This window comes from Neolamprologus brichardi, chromosome 5, assembly GCF_056152115.1.
Source record: "Neolamprologus brichardi isolate AB-2024 chromosome 5, ASM5615211v1, whole genome shotgun sequence".
Lineage (NCBI taxonomy): Eukaryota > Metazoa > Chordata > Actinopteri > Cichliformes > Cichlidae > Neolamprologus > Neolamprologus brichardi.
In genome coordinates this window covers 5,920,102-5,937,496 of record NC_142108.1, presented here as the reverse complement: position 1 = coordinate 5,937,496, position 17,395 = coordinate 5,920,102, and the positions used below count along the sequence as shown (strand labels likewise).

Here is a 17,395-nt window from a genome sequence, read left to right as displayed (position 1 = left end):
ATCAAAATATATTTTGAGCCACATTAAAGATATGAACATTATAAAGGTTTAGTGGCACAGTTTGGTAACTTACATCTCCATTGGAAAACATTTAGATTAGGGCTGTGCGATATGACCAAAATGTCATATCCCGATATTAAGACATCTATCGTCCCAATAACGATATAAATCACACAAATGTAACATTTTCTGTAAATTCAGAATCTTGGGCAGCTCGTCTTGTCTCCAGCTGCGCATCATGTAGCTGGAGTCGAATGTTTTAACAGATGCATGAAACTATACATTTTTAGACAAAGGTTGTAAAAGCCGCCGTTTTCTTTCTTTGTATTTATTACACGGCGTCCTCCAGGGAAAAGCCTGTTCTAACGTTTGAGTCTAGGGTTTATTTTTTAGCACCTGGCGGCTCTTTTTCACTTCTCATCCGTAAATAATCTGCTCTTTCACGTGATTCAGTTTATTTTGAAAAGTCTCAACAGGATCTTGAGCTTTATTGTGAAAGGTTTATGTGCAACATAAACAAGTGGACACGCGATGGTGTTACCATCATTGTTGCTAACGACAACGCATAAAAACAGGCGCTTGTCCGTCCGTAGTGTGGTTATATTAAATATAAGAGAAAGAGAGAACTTTAAGAAATTAATATAGCCACTACAGTGACCATCAAAACAATGAAAAAATATTGCCGTAAACAGTTTATTTTGCGACGCCATGAAACAAACGATAGCGTAAAATGAAACGATAGACATCCGATATATATCGTTATATCGAACAGCCCTAATTTAGATGACATTATTAGAGAATGTTAACAGCAGACCTTGTGTGTGAAGCCCTAACGACAAAAGGAACGACAATGTCTGCAGGCATATCAACAGACATTTAACAGGACATGAAAGCATCCTTCACAATGAAGGCACGGCTCATAAAGGAGAATTAAAAAGGAGAGGAAACCCAGGTGACAGGTAAAGTATCAGGTGTGTCAGTGATTGTTTGGGGTCATGACAGCTCTTTTCACAGCTCGCTCAGACTTCCCGTCTGATTAATTCATGAAAGTGAATTTTCTTGACATCTCGAGAGGTGTTGCCGAGCAGCTGAAGCACACTGCTAAGAGAAAGAAGTGTGGATGTGTTAAACCTGGAACGATACAGAGGCAGAGGTAGGCTTGAGCTGTGAAAAGACTCATCGCTGCATCTATCAGCAACTCTGGTGTCTGCGTGTTAAAAGCTGTTTCAGAACTTGATGTAACTTGGTTGTTAGATTTTGCAAGTTTCTTTGGCAAGAATAGAAAGAGAATGGAGAGCCGATAATGTGCAACTTAAACTAGGTATAATTTAAATATCCCAGGTTTTATCATCTTCTGTTGATTTTATTTCACTGAGCTTTCATGTTCTGTTGCCTTAGTTTTAGCCAAAAGACACTCCTGCTTTTCCCTTAACCATGCAAATCATAATAAACTGAGTCATGGTGTAATTACTTCTGACTGCGATTTTAGTCTCTGATGTTTTAAGGTGCAATATGAGGTGCAACTAAAATACCCTATGTCCAAACTGATGACCACAACCACCACAATAGCACATGTGCAACAAGTGCTTCCCACATCATTGCCAGTCTAAGCAACACGCAACTTTTTTTCTTATTTCTGGCGTAATACTTTTGTGGAAACAAACTGCATCCTCTAAAACAACTCAAACACTTTGCTTGAACGTAGAGTAGATTTACAGATCGTCTCCACAGAGTCCAGCACTACTGCTAATACGGCAAACACAGGGGCGAGCTTTACCACGGGCTTCAACGCAACAGTTAATTATGCCCAGAGCGTATCACCAGAAGCCCAGCATCTCACCTAGCCGTAGTTTATCTTTCCGCTGCTAATTTGTTCCGATCAATTACCTTTGGAAAAAGGAGGCTTCCAAATTTACGGGGACAGGAAGGGGCTGTTTATTCATTCCTGCGCTTTTTTGTTTTGTGCCAATCTTTTAAATATTCCCTCAGGTTGGTTTTGTGCTGGGAGGCCTCCATTAAAAACCCATCGCTCACCATGGGGTTCAGCGTGTGACAGAGAAGGGCGCCTGGACCCCCTGGAACCTCTCTCTCTGGAACCTCTTGGAACAAAGGGGAGGTTAACTGACTTAATTACAGGCTTTAAAACAGCAAACACTCATCACAGCTGAGCAGGATTACTGAGATCTGTCTGACAGCGTTTTGAGTGAAGAGAAGAAACACTTTCAAGGTGGGTTATGATATCAGTGGTGACCCACCTGAGGTGGACCTGAGAGCTTTGTCTTTTTTTCTCTAGAGGAAATACAACTACAGTGACACAGAAATGCATTCACTGCTCCCTGAATCTACACCACTGAAGCTCAACTCCAGTTAAATGACAAAATATGGACACATCCCATGGTGTGTGATTACTGACTGGGTTTTCTGTGTTTATGTTTTTTCTGTGTCTATCCTGGAGAGCTCATCCATCAAACTTTCTGCAACTCTATTCTTGACTGTGCAGCCTTACTGTGCTTCTTTTAATTCCACCCTGAAAGATAAAACATAAGCATGTCAAAACTTGGGAAGGTGGAAGAAGACAAGCGGGCTTAAAACCTGATCCACACTGTAGCCCATGAGAGGAACTTTGGACTGATTCAGAGCTCGGAGGGAAAGAAGTGGGAGTGAAATCCTAGCTCACTCTGTGCCTGCCTCTCTTCCTCTCATCCCCTTTTCTCTCTCCCGGCCTCCCTCTGTCAGAGCGCTTCATCTTGGACTCTAGGCCCGTTTGTCTTCTCACAGAAAAGAAATGCAAAGTAGGCTGCGCCGAAACTCTGGGAAACGCCACAGGACGTCCCTCGAGGGGGGAGAAATTAAATACGGCCACTAAGATCCACACAGTAAAGTGGCAATAAAGTATTCATTAACCCACCATTGAAGGGCTAAGCAGGAAAACAAGCAACTGAGTTAAGAAGTCAAACAGGGACTTAGAACACACAGTAACACCACGCTCTTTCATCTGAAGATTTACAAAACAATAAGAGGCTTGGAGAGCTCATGAGCATGTACATCTCGCCGAGAGAATCAAAGAAAAGGATGACAGAACAAAGATAGCAACACCAGGGCATTACCAAATAGTTTCACAAATATTTCCCTTACTACTCATAATCCTCTCTGCTTTTATACTGCAACACATCTCCCACTGTTGGTCTGGCAGCGTGCCAGGTGGAGTGCAGGATGTAAACAGTCTCTTTTCCTCTTGTTGATTTTCATTTTCCCATCTGAGGACCTCATTTTTCACCTCCACTCTAAATTGCTGTCCTCCCTTTGGAGCGCCACAGCGGTGCTCCTCGGACCCGGACTGAGGAATCCTATAGGAAGCATGGTAAAAGGCCTGCGGGGATCCTGTGTGCGGCATTCATTGACAAAAAAGGCCTGATGCCAGTTTGACGTCCACCCCCAGGTCTCCCAGAATGTGAATGAACTTCTATGAATAAGAGGCAAACCTACACAAACACCCCTGCAGCTATAGGACCTTCACAGGGGGAAGAGTGTGTGGGCGACGCCAAACAACAACAACAACAAGGGGACTTGCATGCCAGGGTCCCCCCTTTTTCATCTCCCTCACCAATCAAGAGGACACAACACCGCAGGGGGGACATTTACAAAAAAACAAGCCTATCAGGGGGTCACTGCCGCCCCGGCCCATCCTCAATGGGTGGGATCAAAAGTCCGTCCCCACACTCTGCAATTAACACCTACTCCACCAACATGCAAAAGAGAAATCTCCAAATCAGCATTTCAAAACCACACCACAACAAAGACATCAAAGTGCATGCATTGTATTATGCCCGAGTGCTCTTATGGGTTAAACTCTTCAGTGTGTCTTCCAAACGGCCTCATTTCCCCTTACCGACGTGGAATAATGTATGACCTCATCAGTGATCGGATGAAGAGGTGGGAAGCAGGGTCTAAACATGGTGAAAGGTTTTAGGCGGGAGGTGAACTGCTGACTGCAGTTTGTGAGCTGAATAGCGCACAGTTTCTGTGTTCTGCACTCCAATCTCACAGACGACTTTCTCTACTTTGTCCTAGCAGTATGGGTGACTGGTGATTGATAATGAACATTTGTTTGTCACTAAATGCGGATCTGAAGAGGTCAAATGGATTTACTTACTATCACTTTTTTTTAAATTTTCTGAAACCCCAATAAAAAGTCACAGCGCAGCAGAAATAATCCAGTTTCATCACTGCAGCCAACTGCACTGATACATCATGAATGGAGCCGGGGCTTCAGCTGAAAAAGATATTCATGGATGTATGCTCTTCTTGTACACCGCACTTTAAAAACTCTGTGTTATGACTTAAACTACATGGCAGCGATTACGTCAGCTTCACTAACATGACCTAATGTTTGCAAAACCTTTTTTTCAACATTAATCTCCATCAAGATTATTATGACAAAGATTAAGTAGGAGCCAAATGTAAACACTTTATTTAAAACTTTACTCAGAAAGTAGCCGCTTGCTTGTTGAACAGTCTAACTAATCCTCATATGATCAAATGTAAATATAGCGTATTGTTAGAAAAATAAATAGGTGAAAAGTAACCACCTTTAAATATATTTGCAAACTTTATGGTTTGTTCTCAAGTTGGAATTTGAGCTACTTCCACTTTCACAGCATATCAGAAATAAACATTATTTTCATTCCAGTAGATTTTATATGACAGCTTGTGCTACTAGGTGCTTTTCAGATTATTTAATTTACATGCAAAACACACAAAAATCTCAAAATACGCTGTTTTTTTAAAAATCTTCAACTAATTCCAAGAGTAAAATGCTGCCCCAAAGTCAATGAATGAGTAACAATAATCGATTTGCAATCACTTTTAATACTTAAAATATTTTTTACCTTATCATGGTTACTATACATACTTTACCTGAGCACTAACTGCGTCCTATCAGTGCTTCTACTTAAATAAATGGTCTACAGTATCTTTTAGTTGTAAAACAAATCATTTCATACTGTACATAGTAAACCTATGATTGTCCAAAGTGCTCAAGTACTTGGACCGACCTCACACACAGAGAGCTGCTATGAAAGGTAGCGGCCTGACCATCGGGAGCAATTTGGGGCCTCATTGAAACCATTGCACCATCTCAGCTATGGTGGATTTACTGCAGGGACGAAAAAAAGAGCTCATCTTAGGAGTTCCAAGTCTGCAAGAGGCATCTGAAATACTCCCCCCCAGCGTCAGAGGGTGAGAAATAATGTTGAGGTTGTAGATCAGAAGGTGACAGTGGCCTTGACCTCCCGTGTCTGGGTCACCCCCTCCCACTTGACCTTCCTGAGCAACTCCTGTTTACTTAGCGTCCTGATATGAGGGTGATATGAGATACCTCGTGAAGAGATAACGTTAAAAGCCTGCAACTACAGACATGGACTGACTTTACTGTTTAGGCTAGAGTGAGGTAACCATTCGGAAGCCTTAAGTAAGGAACAAGAGCGAACAAGTGATGATTTGGCTGTTTGCAGCAAAAAGCGAGCCAAGTGTCTTTTTGCAGCTTACCCCAGGGAAGTTTGGGGTGGTGTGCAGGACTAAAGTCACAGACCAGGAGGTACAAGGCAGGAGAGGAAAGGGACTGTTACCTTCAAAAGCTGGTATGGCAGAACTGTGCTTTGAATATGATATGAACGTCTACATACAGCCCCGGTAGGGGGTTGGCGTTGGGGGTGGCGGGGTGAATTTGCAGAGGTTGAAGACAAGGTGGTTCAGTGTTCTGGATGAGCTGCAATGAAAAGAGTGCTTTGACAGGCTGGCTTCAAGGGAAGTGTTCAGGAGCAGATAAATGACTCAAACCTGAATACCATCCACAGTTTCAAGTCTCAAAAAGCAACGACAATTCTCTGTCTGATGATCTAAGATAACAGAAATTGGTGAGTATTAGACCATGATAGGGATCAAGTCATCCATCTGCCAGATGACAAGACAAAGAAGCACTTCAAAGCAGGTGCCATTCACCTGGACAACCACTGAATTCATTTTACCCATCTCATTATCTTACTCCCACACCTCTGTGTAAAGCTTCCTGTCTTTTTTACCATGTTTCTCTTGAGTTACATTTTCCTAAAGGAAAACACACAATGCCAAATTCGAAACCGTAAACCTTTTGTGAAACTCGGGCGCAGGTTGAGCTGGATCCAAGAACTTGTGTAAGCCGTCTGGACCATTATTCTCCCTGACACCTTAATCTGCCACAAGAGAAACACTGGTGCTAAGAATATACAATGTTCAGCCTCAGCAGCAGTGCAAAGACAAAGCTAGTCTGAGTCTTCAACCTGTTCATCCGGTCTCCGCTAATGCCCTGTTTTCACAAGCGAGAAAAGACATGAAGTCCCACAGGAAGTCTTAATTATGCCACCTGGAAAGGACGAGCCTAGAAGACTGGCAGGTGTGCTAGATACCAACCAGGTAACCAAGATGTCAAGGCTGGGAATGCTACATCATTATCTATTATCAGTTTCCTCAACAAAGGAAAATGTAGTACAATGACAACAAAGGGTGACTGATGGTTTTCTCCTTTGAGAAGTTTTAGGTTACTGTTGGCAGTAAAACCTTACCCTGGCAGCTTGTTGTGATTACAGGAACTAACAAAGTACATCATCTAACCTCATTACTTGGTTTTAACATCCAAAATAATTTACGACTCCAACACATTTGTCCATACTGTGACATAACCACGTCCTCTGCTCGATTTGAGATCTCTAGTGCTCTAAACCTGCATATTTTGGCAATTTCATAAAAAAATGGAAGAGTGTACAGTTCCATAAATAGAAAACATATGTGCAACAGATACTGGTGGAAAGAAAGAAAAAATTACAACCATATCTGGACAGTTTGGTTGGTATTTTTCAGTCTTGTGAGGAGAGTCAGGGTGGCGGCATTGGGTGGCGGCATTAGATGCAGCAACATGCCCTTGAAAGACAAGATGGAGAGACAACACTGGGTCCTCATTCATTTTGAGAGACCATCTCGGTTTCACTGGCGAGTCACTGACAGACCGCGTAACCTGACTCAGAAGGCTGCTCCACAGGTGAAACCCTGACCAAAGCACATACGCCCCGCTCTCGATATGACAGATCTCATACTGCAGATGCAAAAAGAGAGCGCCGCTGACACGCCAGGAATCCAAAACACCCAAGTCCCCGTGCATTTACTGTAGTTCTGATGCCAGAGAAAGTTAGCTAAGTAGTAGAAGGAAAAAGGACATTAAGGCATAAGAGTTCGATTAGAGCTGAGCTGAAATTAATGAACAGACTATGTGGCAGCTATTTTGATATGTTATGGTTAGAGTGGAGTTATTTACCAGTTCAGGCTTCTAAAATTAGTTCAGGCTTTTCTTTACCCAATATGACCAGTAGCTAAACTGTTAATTGGTTACAGCAACCATTTTTAATTCAGTTCAACTCAACTTTGTTTATATGGCACCAAATCACAACAACAGTCACTTCCAGGTGCTTCATATTGTAAGATCCTATCAATCAGACCCCTACCCTAAAAACAATATTGTTTATTCTCATAAACATGAAGCAATAATTTTAAGAGTAAAATGCAACTGAAATATATAAAATCAAAAGTTTATTTATTCAAATAATAATAATAAATAAACAACAATAATAATCAATATGCTTGGAAAATATGCTTCGCATAAACTGCATACCAATCAAGTAAATTTCATTTGATCAGATTCCATTAAATTAATTAATATTATACAGACCTATTGTAAAATAAATTATGTATGTATGTATTCAACTAACTGAAAGAAGAAGAAGAACAGTCCTTTATTGTGATTATATGTTCACACGTAAAGAAATTTCATTTGGTAATTCTCGGCAGACATAAAAAGAAGCACACACACACACACATATATATATATATATATATATATATATATATATACACACACAACCAACACTATAAAACAATTGAATGCATACTATCCATATGAGCAGGTTTGCAGTATAAATATGTGCAGAAAGTCACAGATAGAATTTGGTAGAACTGAAAGTCAGCATGTTGGATATACTTTTTTGAATGAATGACCACTTGATGACAGTGGGAATGAAAAATCCCCCTTTTAACAGGAAGGACACTCAATGAGAGGCAGCACAACTGGTTGTGGATGGGAGTGGTGCGTGGGGGATCAGCTGTCACCTTCAGTGGTTGCCCACAATCATTAGAAGCATAAGAACAATGTTCTCTCTTAACAACTCTGCACCTGCACACACACACACACACACCTGCACACACACACTACATCCAGTAACCATATGCTGAAGAAAGAGAATCCCAGCAATGATACTACTCCCTCTTTTATCAAACCTTAGGACCACCCAAGCAGCATGTGATACTCTTTACAACCTCACAGCCATATGGCATTAGAATCAAGCAGAGGTGCCAAGCGGCTATATTCAATAACACTGAAACACAATGAGTCAATTCATGGACCATCATAAAGAAAAGCCTGTACGCATTTAACAGCGATTGGCAGTGAGAGGATAAAACACATATTCCAGGAGGCGCAGCATCAGCGCCGGGTGGGAGGCTCAGACAGAGCTAACGGTTGGCTATGAGATGACACTGTGAACGCGAGTTTATTTGCAGAAGGAAATTGGCACCGATAGAGACGGGGCATCAGCTTACTGCTGGATTCAGGGGCAACATGCTGAAAGGAGCCAACAGACTCATCTTTTCAGGGAATATCACACGTCTGTCCCACACATATACCTGACAAGTAGAGGGGTGATGGTGGCAGGAGCACTGTCTCCTGCAGTACTGCAGTCTATGGCCAACAGATGAATACATTCAATTGCAAAACTTTATGAAGATAAATTCTTAGCACATTTAAGAGCTATTATGCATTACAGATTACATTACTTTTCATTACGGATGTGAGTAAAACTTGGAGAAAAGAATAATAAGAACCTGCAACACATATTGATTCATTGCGAATCACATTAAAATATTATCCACAGACACGAATTCTAATGACGCTGTGCTTTAAGTGAAAAGTACGCTGTTATTTTTCATCTTCAGTGCATTCCAATCAAAACAATAGAATCAGTGGTCCAGAAATAAAATGTAATCACAGTACCATCAGTCATCCACCAAATAGGGGGCAGAGTTAAGGTTGCAGGGGTGCAGAGACAGACAGATAATCGATCCCAGAGTCTGACCTCTCAGTCTGAGGCCGTTGGACGTATACCGCTGTGAAGCGTTCACTGATTACCTGTGACCAGACAAGCATTCATGCCTAAAGTTGGATGAGGACTGCTGCAGACCAGCAGTCACATTTCATTTAAGCCAACTGCTGAAAAGATTTAAATGAAGTTCAATGAAGTGAAAATAAACCATGCTGTGCTCAGAAATTAGCTTGGCCAGAGAGATAAACAGATTTCAGGCTGAGCTGCATCCTATTTTAACATGAACTCAGCTTTTAATTGCTTGAGCACAAATCCCCACTTAATGTGTTTCATCACACGCGTGAAGTTATAGAAGTTATGTCCATAAATTAAAACAAATGTGTGAATTCTAAAGTCCTCAGCAGTGATTATAAATGAGAGACAAATTTTCCCCATAAAGTTTAAGGAGCGGCCGTTACAAATACAAATGTTTTGAAGTCATGTACATCGCAGCGGAGGATTAACACCGTTTCCTGGAACACCGGGCTCGGGCTCAGCCTCATTTTGCTTTAATATACACACTCTTCTCTACACCTACTCCATTAAATTAAAAGTCAATGGTTTCCAGGCCAAGTTGGACGTTACAATTAAGTGACACTTTTGACAGCTGGATCGCAGCAGAGCGCAAGTTGCTCCGGACCAAGCTACACTTGCACTTAAACCACCGTCACCACTTGGCCGTTTGCGTTTAGTGGTTAACCACAGCGCCACAAATGACTTCTGTGTGGCTGCCGAGGGAGAAGAGAGTTTTACACTAAATATAACTGAGCTTAGCTGCTGTGGAGACAAGCTGAGGTCTGGGACGTGGCCAAAGTAATAGTGGTTTTCAGTGCTTTTTCAGTCATTACTCTACTGCCGTGGGGTTATATGGACTCAGGCCTCGCAAACAGTAATTAGAGATCACAGCAAAACATCAGCAGCAGCCCCAGACGACAGGGTCAGTGGTTTCGTGGCTTCTGCATGCGGTCGGGCACCATTGCAATATTACTGCGAGGGTGAAATTCTACCAGTATGCTTGAAACAAGTCAGACGTGCATCAAGAAACTGAAAGGGAAGCTGCAGGTTGTTATTACAGTCAGCAAATACACAAGTAATAATACAAAAGATCAAAGGTTTAAACTGCATTTGTCACTGAAACAATCAATGCTGAATAAACACTTAAGGCTTCAGACTCAAACATGCACGCCGATAAGCCTGGGTTCATTCGGGCCACTAATCTATAGCTCCAAAGAAGAAAGTGACCATGGGAATGTGTTGTGTGAACAACAGCAATAACAGTTTAAACATTTACTAGACAAGTGACAGGCTGGCTGTAAAAGGCCGAGCCCAGAGTCGAAGCGATATCAAACTACTGACTTATCAAAGCAGCTACCTCCCTGCTACGCTGCTTTTTGCATGACAGTTTCAGATTTGATCCTCATCTGTTGTTACTCGATGGAATTAAAAGCTAAACAGAAACATAACCACCCCATAACACGGGTTGACACATACCAGAATGCCTGGCATTTAACCTCAAAGGGAAGTTTCTAACCCTCTACGCTGCCACCCACCCACCCACCAAAACACACATGCACTCTCACCCAATATAGACTACAGACTTTCCTGGGGGGTAAAAATAGTAGCCCGCTGTTTGCCGTTCACAGGAGGGCGTGCAGATGAGAAATATGTGGCTTAATGATGAGCCAGAGTGGCTTTCTCTTACTGCCACCTGCACTGCCTGTGGCGAGCCTGTTTATTGTAGCGGAGCTGACCCACATTCTGCCGTCATCCCGGTGGCTTTGGCCTCATGCGCAGTCAGAGGGAGGAGGTGGGGGCTAGTGTGCTGTAATCCTGATGATGTTATGGCATTTAAAGGACTTTTTACTTGCACTGACGGGCCAGAGTGGCATTGCTGAAGATAAGTGTGAGAAGCTTGTTTCCAAAAGGTGATAATTCTGAAGTGCTCTTTTGTGGTGCAAGACATGGCTCCACCCTCAGCGGTAGATTATGTTGGCCTGACTTTTCAAAGTGAAAATTTGCATGGAGACTCTTGACCCCGTGCCTCTGTTTGTTCTGAGCTGACGTTTGCCGTCTGCCTTAGCAATTAAGCAGACTAAGAAAAACTTTACATTAAAAGGCTTCTTCTTCTCTCTTTTTTTTCGTAATCACCGGTCACGCCCGTTATGTCAACAACTGCATTTAAAGCATTTGAAGAACACAGCACAGCCTAAGTGATGTTCTGCAATTATTTTAAGCGTATGAACTCACAGCAGCCCAGATGAGGCTAAAGTTCATGTGCCCAGAATAGCAGAGCCATTAGTATGGATTTAGATTTGGATCTACTTTATGCAGGAACTGAAACATGTTATAGCAGAAATGTGGGCCAACAGAAGCAGCATGACTTTTTCCCTCCCCCTGGAGTGTTTTGCCCATTTAGAAAATGCCATGTTTTCTGGAACACAGCGTGATATAAGCAGAACATTTAAAAGATAAAAAAAAAAGAAAAAATGTAACTCTTAAAAACGCAAGATCTGTTGAAACTCAGATCTTGCGTGACTTGGGAGTCTCAGAGAAAAGGGTAAAGCACATACACATCACTTCACTAATGGACACATTTTCAAACTGTTCTGTATCTGGTGTTAAACAAAGACTGGTTGCTTTATTTAAGATAACTTAGCTCAAAGATGCCAGAAAGTGATTATTACAATAGACAGGTTTTCATCTCCACAGGGTGCATGTCTCCATTAAAATCATTAAAACAGAAGAAAACGTGCATTACTGTGTGTTAAAAACTGTTATTGAAACCATAATTGATTCAGTCCCCAAACAGGAAGATATTTTAATATAAAACTTTCACTGTGTAAATAAGCTACTTATCTGATATGAGTCTATCATGCCAGTCGACTTAAAAAAAAAAGTCACTTGATTAGTTGTTATGGGTTTGCTTTGTCCCCAATTTGCTCATCTGACACTGACTACAGCTTTTTGCTGTTTAAAGTGAGGAAGGCTTCTTCAGCCAGAGTTGCCCTTTCTCCTCAGCTGATAATCCTGAACAAAGTCTACTTGCAAAGTTTATCCGTTAGACTTTTTATCCATTCGATTTTGCAAACACAAATCTTTTATCAAATGCATACGAGCAGATACATTGTTCAACTTCCCGTGTCCTCTAAGTACACTGAGAGGGTTATTTTAGCATCGTCGAACGTGTTTTCCTGCTATAAAAGCTGCACACGCGACACGGAGGAAAGGCAAAAGCAATTAGGTCCCATGATTTACTCTACCTGCTTTAATAGGGAAGTGAGGGCCTCCCAGACGGAGGTCATGGTTCTTAACCTCGCTGCTCTGCTACCAAGTTAATCAGTTTGAAACATGTGTTTAGTTCAGCACAGACAAGCAGCTTTATAGCTGCAATTTAAGATTTTTCTTCACAGGGTGACTCACTGGCATAATGATCAATAATTATGAAGTGGGACCTGAAAATTAACTCATACCCTCCTGCAGTCTCACCATAAAAAAACCTGCATATTGCCCATACTTGTCTTCAAGCTGTGTTCCATTTATGCCGCCGCTCAGAGGCAAACCGCCTTCCCAAACAGCTCAAGCAAAAAACTTTACACATCATGATGCATCAGGGGAAGTGCAGCCAGCTTGCCAAGGTAAGGACTACAAGGCCCCTCTCAAAAAGCAATTAAGGCAGAGGGAGTCATAATATTGAATGGAGAGGGGGGTGCATTCCTTTGAGAGAGGCAGTAGCAGTAGACTGTGAAATTCATATTGACTAGAGAGGCAAACATACACAGGTAAGCAGCAGTGCCCTGCTTTTTCCTTGTCAGCCAAAGAACAGCGCCTGTAGTCTGTCGCTTTCAAATATATAAGTTCAGCCATCCAAAGATGAACCTATACACAAGCTCACTGGACACAGAACAGCTTATAGAGTAAAAAAAACAACAACACACACACGCACACAAACAATTTACACAGTTCTCTCTAAAACAACACAGCACTTTGACTAAGATGATATCTGGAAAATGAAAAAACTGCTGAACTCGGGATGTGAGCTCACTGGTGTGTTAAATCCCACTTGATTAAAGCAGGAAAACGCCTTCGACAATGAACTGTGCCAGTCCACTTAATTAAGTCAACTTGTACTACCAGGGAGCGCTGGGAAACGAAGAAAGCAAAAGCAAACAGGGGAGCTGCCGCTTGCTCCCCGAGCTTTTCTCTGGATGCTAATCAAAGGCTTGATCTGCGAGCAGGACAGGCCCCGGGGATGTCGCTCTGCTTGGCTGATCCTGGCAATTTGCTCTTGGTAATACCCTCTCTCTCACTGTGCACCCCGGAGAACCCGGAAGACCATCTCACCTAATCTGTATGGCCGATGGAACGCACAAATACAACCTCCCCCCGCCTCCCAAAGTGCATCTGCTTCACCAGAGAATAATCACATAATGGCTATGGAGTTATTACATGCTCCTTATTATCCCATCTCTCTTTGTGGCTCCAATTTAGAGATTCGGTACTAAAGAAGATTGAAGATAAAGACACCGCATTTGATTAACTAAAACAATAATCATGTATATGCTCTCAAAATGAGCGAGACGTACACATTTCTCAATATGTGCATCTGCTCCGTGTTTGTATTTGTGCAATACAGGCCAGTGGGAGCATCTGGTGGTTATTATGATGCCTGGAGGTCTGAGGAAAGGGGGCAGCGTGCGTATGAGAGTTGCATGATTTGTTTGTGGTCTGCACAGCTCTGCTCTGGTGATGCTCTAAGTTCTTCCTCTGAAAAACCACCAAGAACTTATCAAAGCCACAATCACTCCAGTTGCACAACTGTCATTTCATCAGTGAGCCGGTGAGCAAACTCATGGCAGAGGAAAAACCAGCACTGACTAAAACACAGGAAAGCCAGGAGTAAACCAAGAATTAGAAGCAAGAGGGAAGATGAGGGTAGAAGAGAGCAGTTCAGGTTCCCACCTTTAAAAGAGATGAAGACACGGGGCGCGGCCAGTGGCTCATTGCTCACTTGGTTCCCAAAAGCCAAGCCGCACAGTGCCAGGAGGGTGTGGACCGTCCACAGACCGTCCAGCTGCATGGTGGACCAACCTCCTGTAGCTCCAAAGGCTGCTTTTTGTTTGTTTTTGTTTGTTTTTTTAAATCTGCAGGGACAAAAAGAAACACGTGAGAAGAGAAGATGCTGACTCTACTTTACACTTAAAACCAAAAAAGAATCTGCCACCGTGAGCCTGCTTTTCATTTATAATTTTATGTGACGCGTCAAATCTGTATCTCCCAAGGGCCCCATCACACTGCGAGTTTTGGGCGACACAGCACCGAGGTGCGGAGTTTACGCCCAGATTTCTGGGAGCTTCATTAAACTGATGAGTCCCAATGGAAAGGAGCCAGACTTTTAGAGACTTGCACATTGCTTCCATTTGGTAAAAATTATGTTTGTTTTTCAGAGCGCGACAAAATAATGGCAGGATCGCGCTGACTCCACTGAAGCTTTTCTTCTGCTCCTCTACACGCAACCAGAATGCATTCCTGCATCATGACACCACGCTGTAATTACTGGGTTCACCTAATGCCAGGCTATACCACAACTTCACACTTACTTAAGGAAAATAGCACAAAAATAACATTGTGATTGACGCATCTCAGGTCTTAGCTGTTGATAAAAAAGGCCTGCAAGTAATGACAGCCTCAAAGCTGAACAACTAAAAAAAAGGTGGTGACATTAATTGTTAATGAAGTATAGACACCTTTAAGCAGCTGATGTTTCACACATATGTGAGTGACCATAAGAAATACTCGTGTATGAGGCTACCTCTTTACCTGCAAAACTTTTCTTTTCCACCTTTGTTCCCATAAAGCCTCCCTGAGCTCACTGACCGGACACCTACAGCCTGCGTATCTCCTCTCCGCACAAACCACCGACACTTCAAACATTGGACGAATTTCCACCTCAAAAGCACCTTCAGAGACCTCAACAGAGCAGAACAGTCTTCAGACTGGTTGGCTGAAGCGAATTTATGAGTAAAAGCAGCTGTTTAAACCTCGGCTGTTTACAATTTGTAAACCATCCAGCTGTTTATTCTAAGAGAGAGGCCAACTCCTTCGCACAAGCGCATGAAATCAAACAAGGCACCGCTCACAGATGACACCGAGGATTGCGAAAGACAGCGTACCATGAAGTAAAAAAATACAAATGTGTATGCCATAGACAGTGATATGAAATATTAATACAAAAGTTTACAAAAACAAAAACAAAAAAACAAAAACACTTTTAGTCATGGGAACATCATATTAGTCCAAATAGCTTAAAAGAAGAAAAGGTCAATGCGCTCAGCTTCTTCACAGTTTATTAACTGACATGTGTTGAACAAATGTAACGCAATCATTAAAACTTACAGACGGAAACCAGTAAAATCTGGATGGACAGGGCTCAGTGGCTACAGCGCTGCTTTAATCCAGCAGACAAGAAAATAACCATCTGCATTTGCTGCCGATTAAAAACATTTTTTTTAAAACATTTCACAGTTACCGTGACACAGGGAAATTCCTCAGTGTTGTATTGTATGTAAATATAAATATAACACTATACAACTTCATCCACGTGCATGTATGAATGTGTTCTTCGGCAATGAATAATAATAATAAAACAAATTTCATGCAAAAATGTTGAATGTTGCTGAAACACGCTGAAATGTGTGTAACAGACTGGCAGTCTTGGCTACACATGGACGACAGAACTGTAAACAGTCTGGTGCGGTATTAGAGCGCACGGTAAACTGCACAGCTATTAAATAAACAGTGATAATGAATCGCGCTGGAATTGATTTTCCGATCAAAAGAAATTAATAATGATCATAATTTGCTGTTTCTGTTTCATTGTTTCAAAAAGAAAATGAGAGAGTCGGTAAGGCGTGGTGCCAATCATAAATTCAAGTATTTGACAAAAAAAAAGCGCGATCCTGTATGCAGGTAACATGTTGCGTGATATTCATAATAAGGAAATAAAGTCTAAAATAAATACATAGATACATAATCACAAAGGAACAGTCCATACAGGCTTACCTCACGGGTCTCCGGATATAAGTTCAGCCTTGCAAGTCATTGAACAAACCAATTCCAACAGATCGATCACTCCCTCTCTCTCCAAGTTGAAAGCAGTAATAACAATAGAAAATCCCGGCGCGGCTTTCTGGTCGAACCCCGTTCAGGAGTGGGGTGGAGGTGGGGTGGGGGCACTTTGTACCTGTGCGCACTGCGTGTCTATTGGCCCCGGAGTTGTCAGTGAACACAATGAGAAAAATTACAGTTGCGCGAAAATAAAAAGGGAGAAAATGTTCCTAACTGAACCTTGTGCGTGACCGAGAGTCGATTGGATGCTGTCGTCGCACGACTACAATCAACATCCCGTGGGGGGGAAAAGCCGCTCGACACAAGAAAAGTCCCCGCGGTGTCCAGACGCGTAGCGTGTGCTCTGTCGGAAAGTTGGGCGCTCCTGACTGTAGGGAGGCAGGGCGCTAGCAGGTGGATGCAGAGGCCCATTTGCCTTAAACACACCCACAGGGCGGGCAGCGACAAGCCGAGCCGCCCATCAGTGAGCCTGCCAGCCTGGGGGGGGACGTGATTTACTACCTTATCATACCACAGTGTGCTGTCAGAGAATAGACTTTATACTGTGCTCTGGTCTCGCGTAGCTGACTGAAAGTGTATTTGTATCACCATTTCATCGTGGAACATTTATTATTACACAGAGATCAAAGCAGAAAGTTTTAGGATCATCCCCCTGTGACGATTTTATCAGGGGTCCACACCTTATTTAAACAAGATCAGGATTAACGCACGTACCACTGTCTGCCGGTCTTTATTTGTTAACTATGGGCTTTCAGTGGTGTTATGACAGTGTAATAAGTCATCAGTCTTTTTTTAAAATAATTATCCTTTCATCTGTAAAACAAAGTAGAAAATAACGATTAGGGTCCTTTTTATAGATATACGTCATACAATGAGACAGCCGAAAGTGTTCACAAACTGGCAATTCAAAGGCTGTATACCAACCAGAAACAGATGTGTAAAATAGAAAACTAAATCAGACAACAATACTTTTCAAATCATTTCAAATTTAACTCAAAAGACAAATGTCGAAAAACAGCCTTTAAAAAAATAGACATGCATCGAAGCTG

At 42.2% G+C, this 17,395-nt stretch overlaps 1 protein-coding gene across 7 annotated transcripts in view; it reads right to left on the bottom strand.

Annotated features, from left to right (window-relative positions):
* sema3fb (sema domain, immunoglobulin domain (Ig), short basic domain, secreted, (semaphorin) 3Fb) overlaps positions 1 to 16,705 on the bottom strand; it is a 60,199-nt gene extending 43,494 nt beyond the window's left edge. For all 7 annotated transcript variants that reach the window (XM_087840544.1, XM_087840545.1, XM_087840542.1 and 4 more), the window contains exons 1-2: positions 16,281 to 16,705; positions 14,181 to 14,362 (exon numbers count right to left, since the gene is read on the bottom strand). In XM_087840544.1, coding sequence (XP_087696670.1) covers positions 14,181 to 14,298 — 118 coding nt within the window. In that variant the 5' untranslated portion in view covers positions 14,299 to 14,362; positions 16,281 to 16,705. The remainder of the gene's footprint in view (positions 1 to 14,180; positions 14,363 to 16,280) is intronic.
* Positions 16,706 to 17,395: the final 690 nt, after the last annotated feature.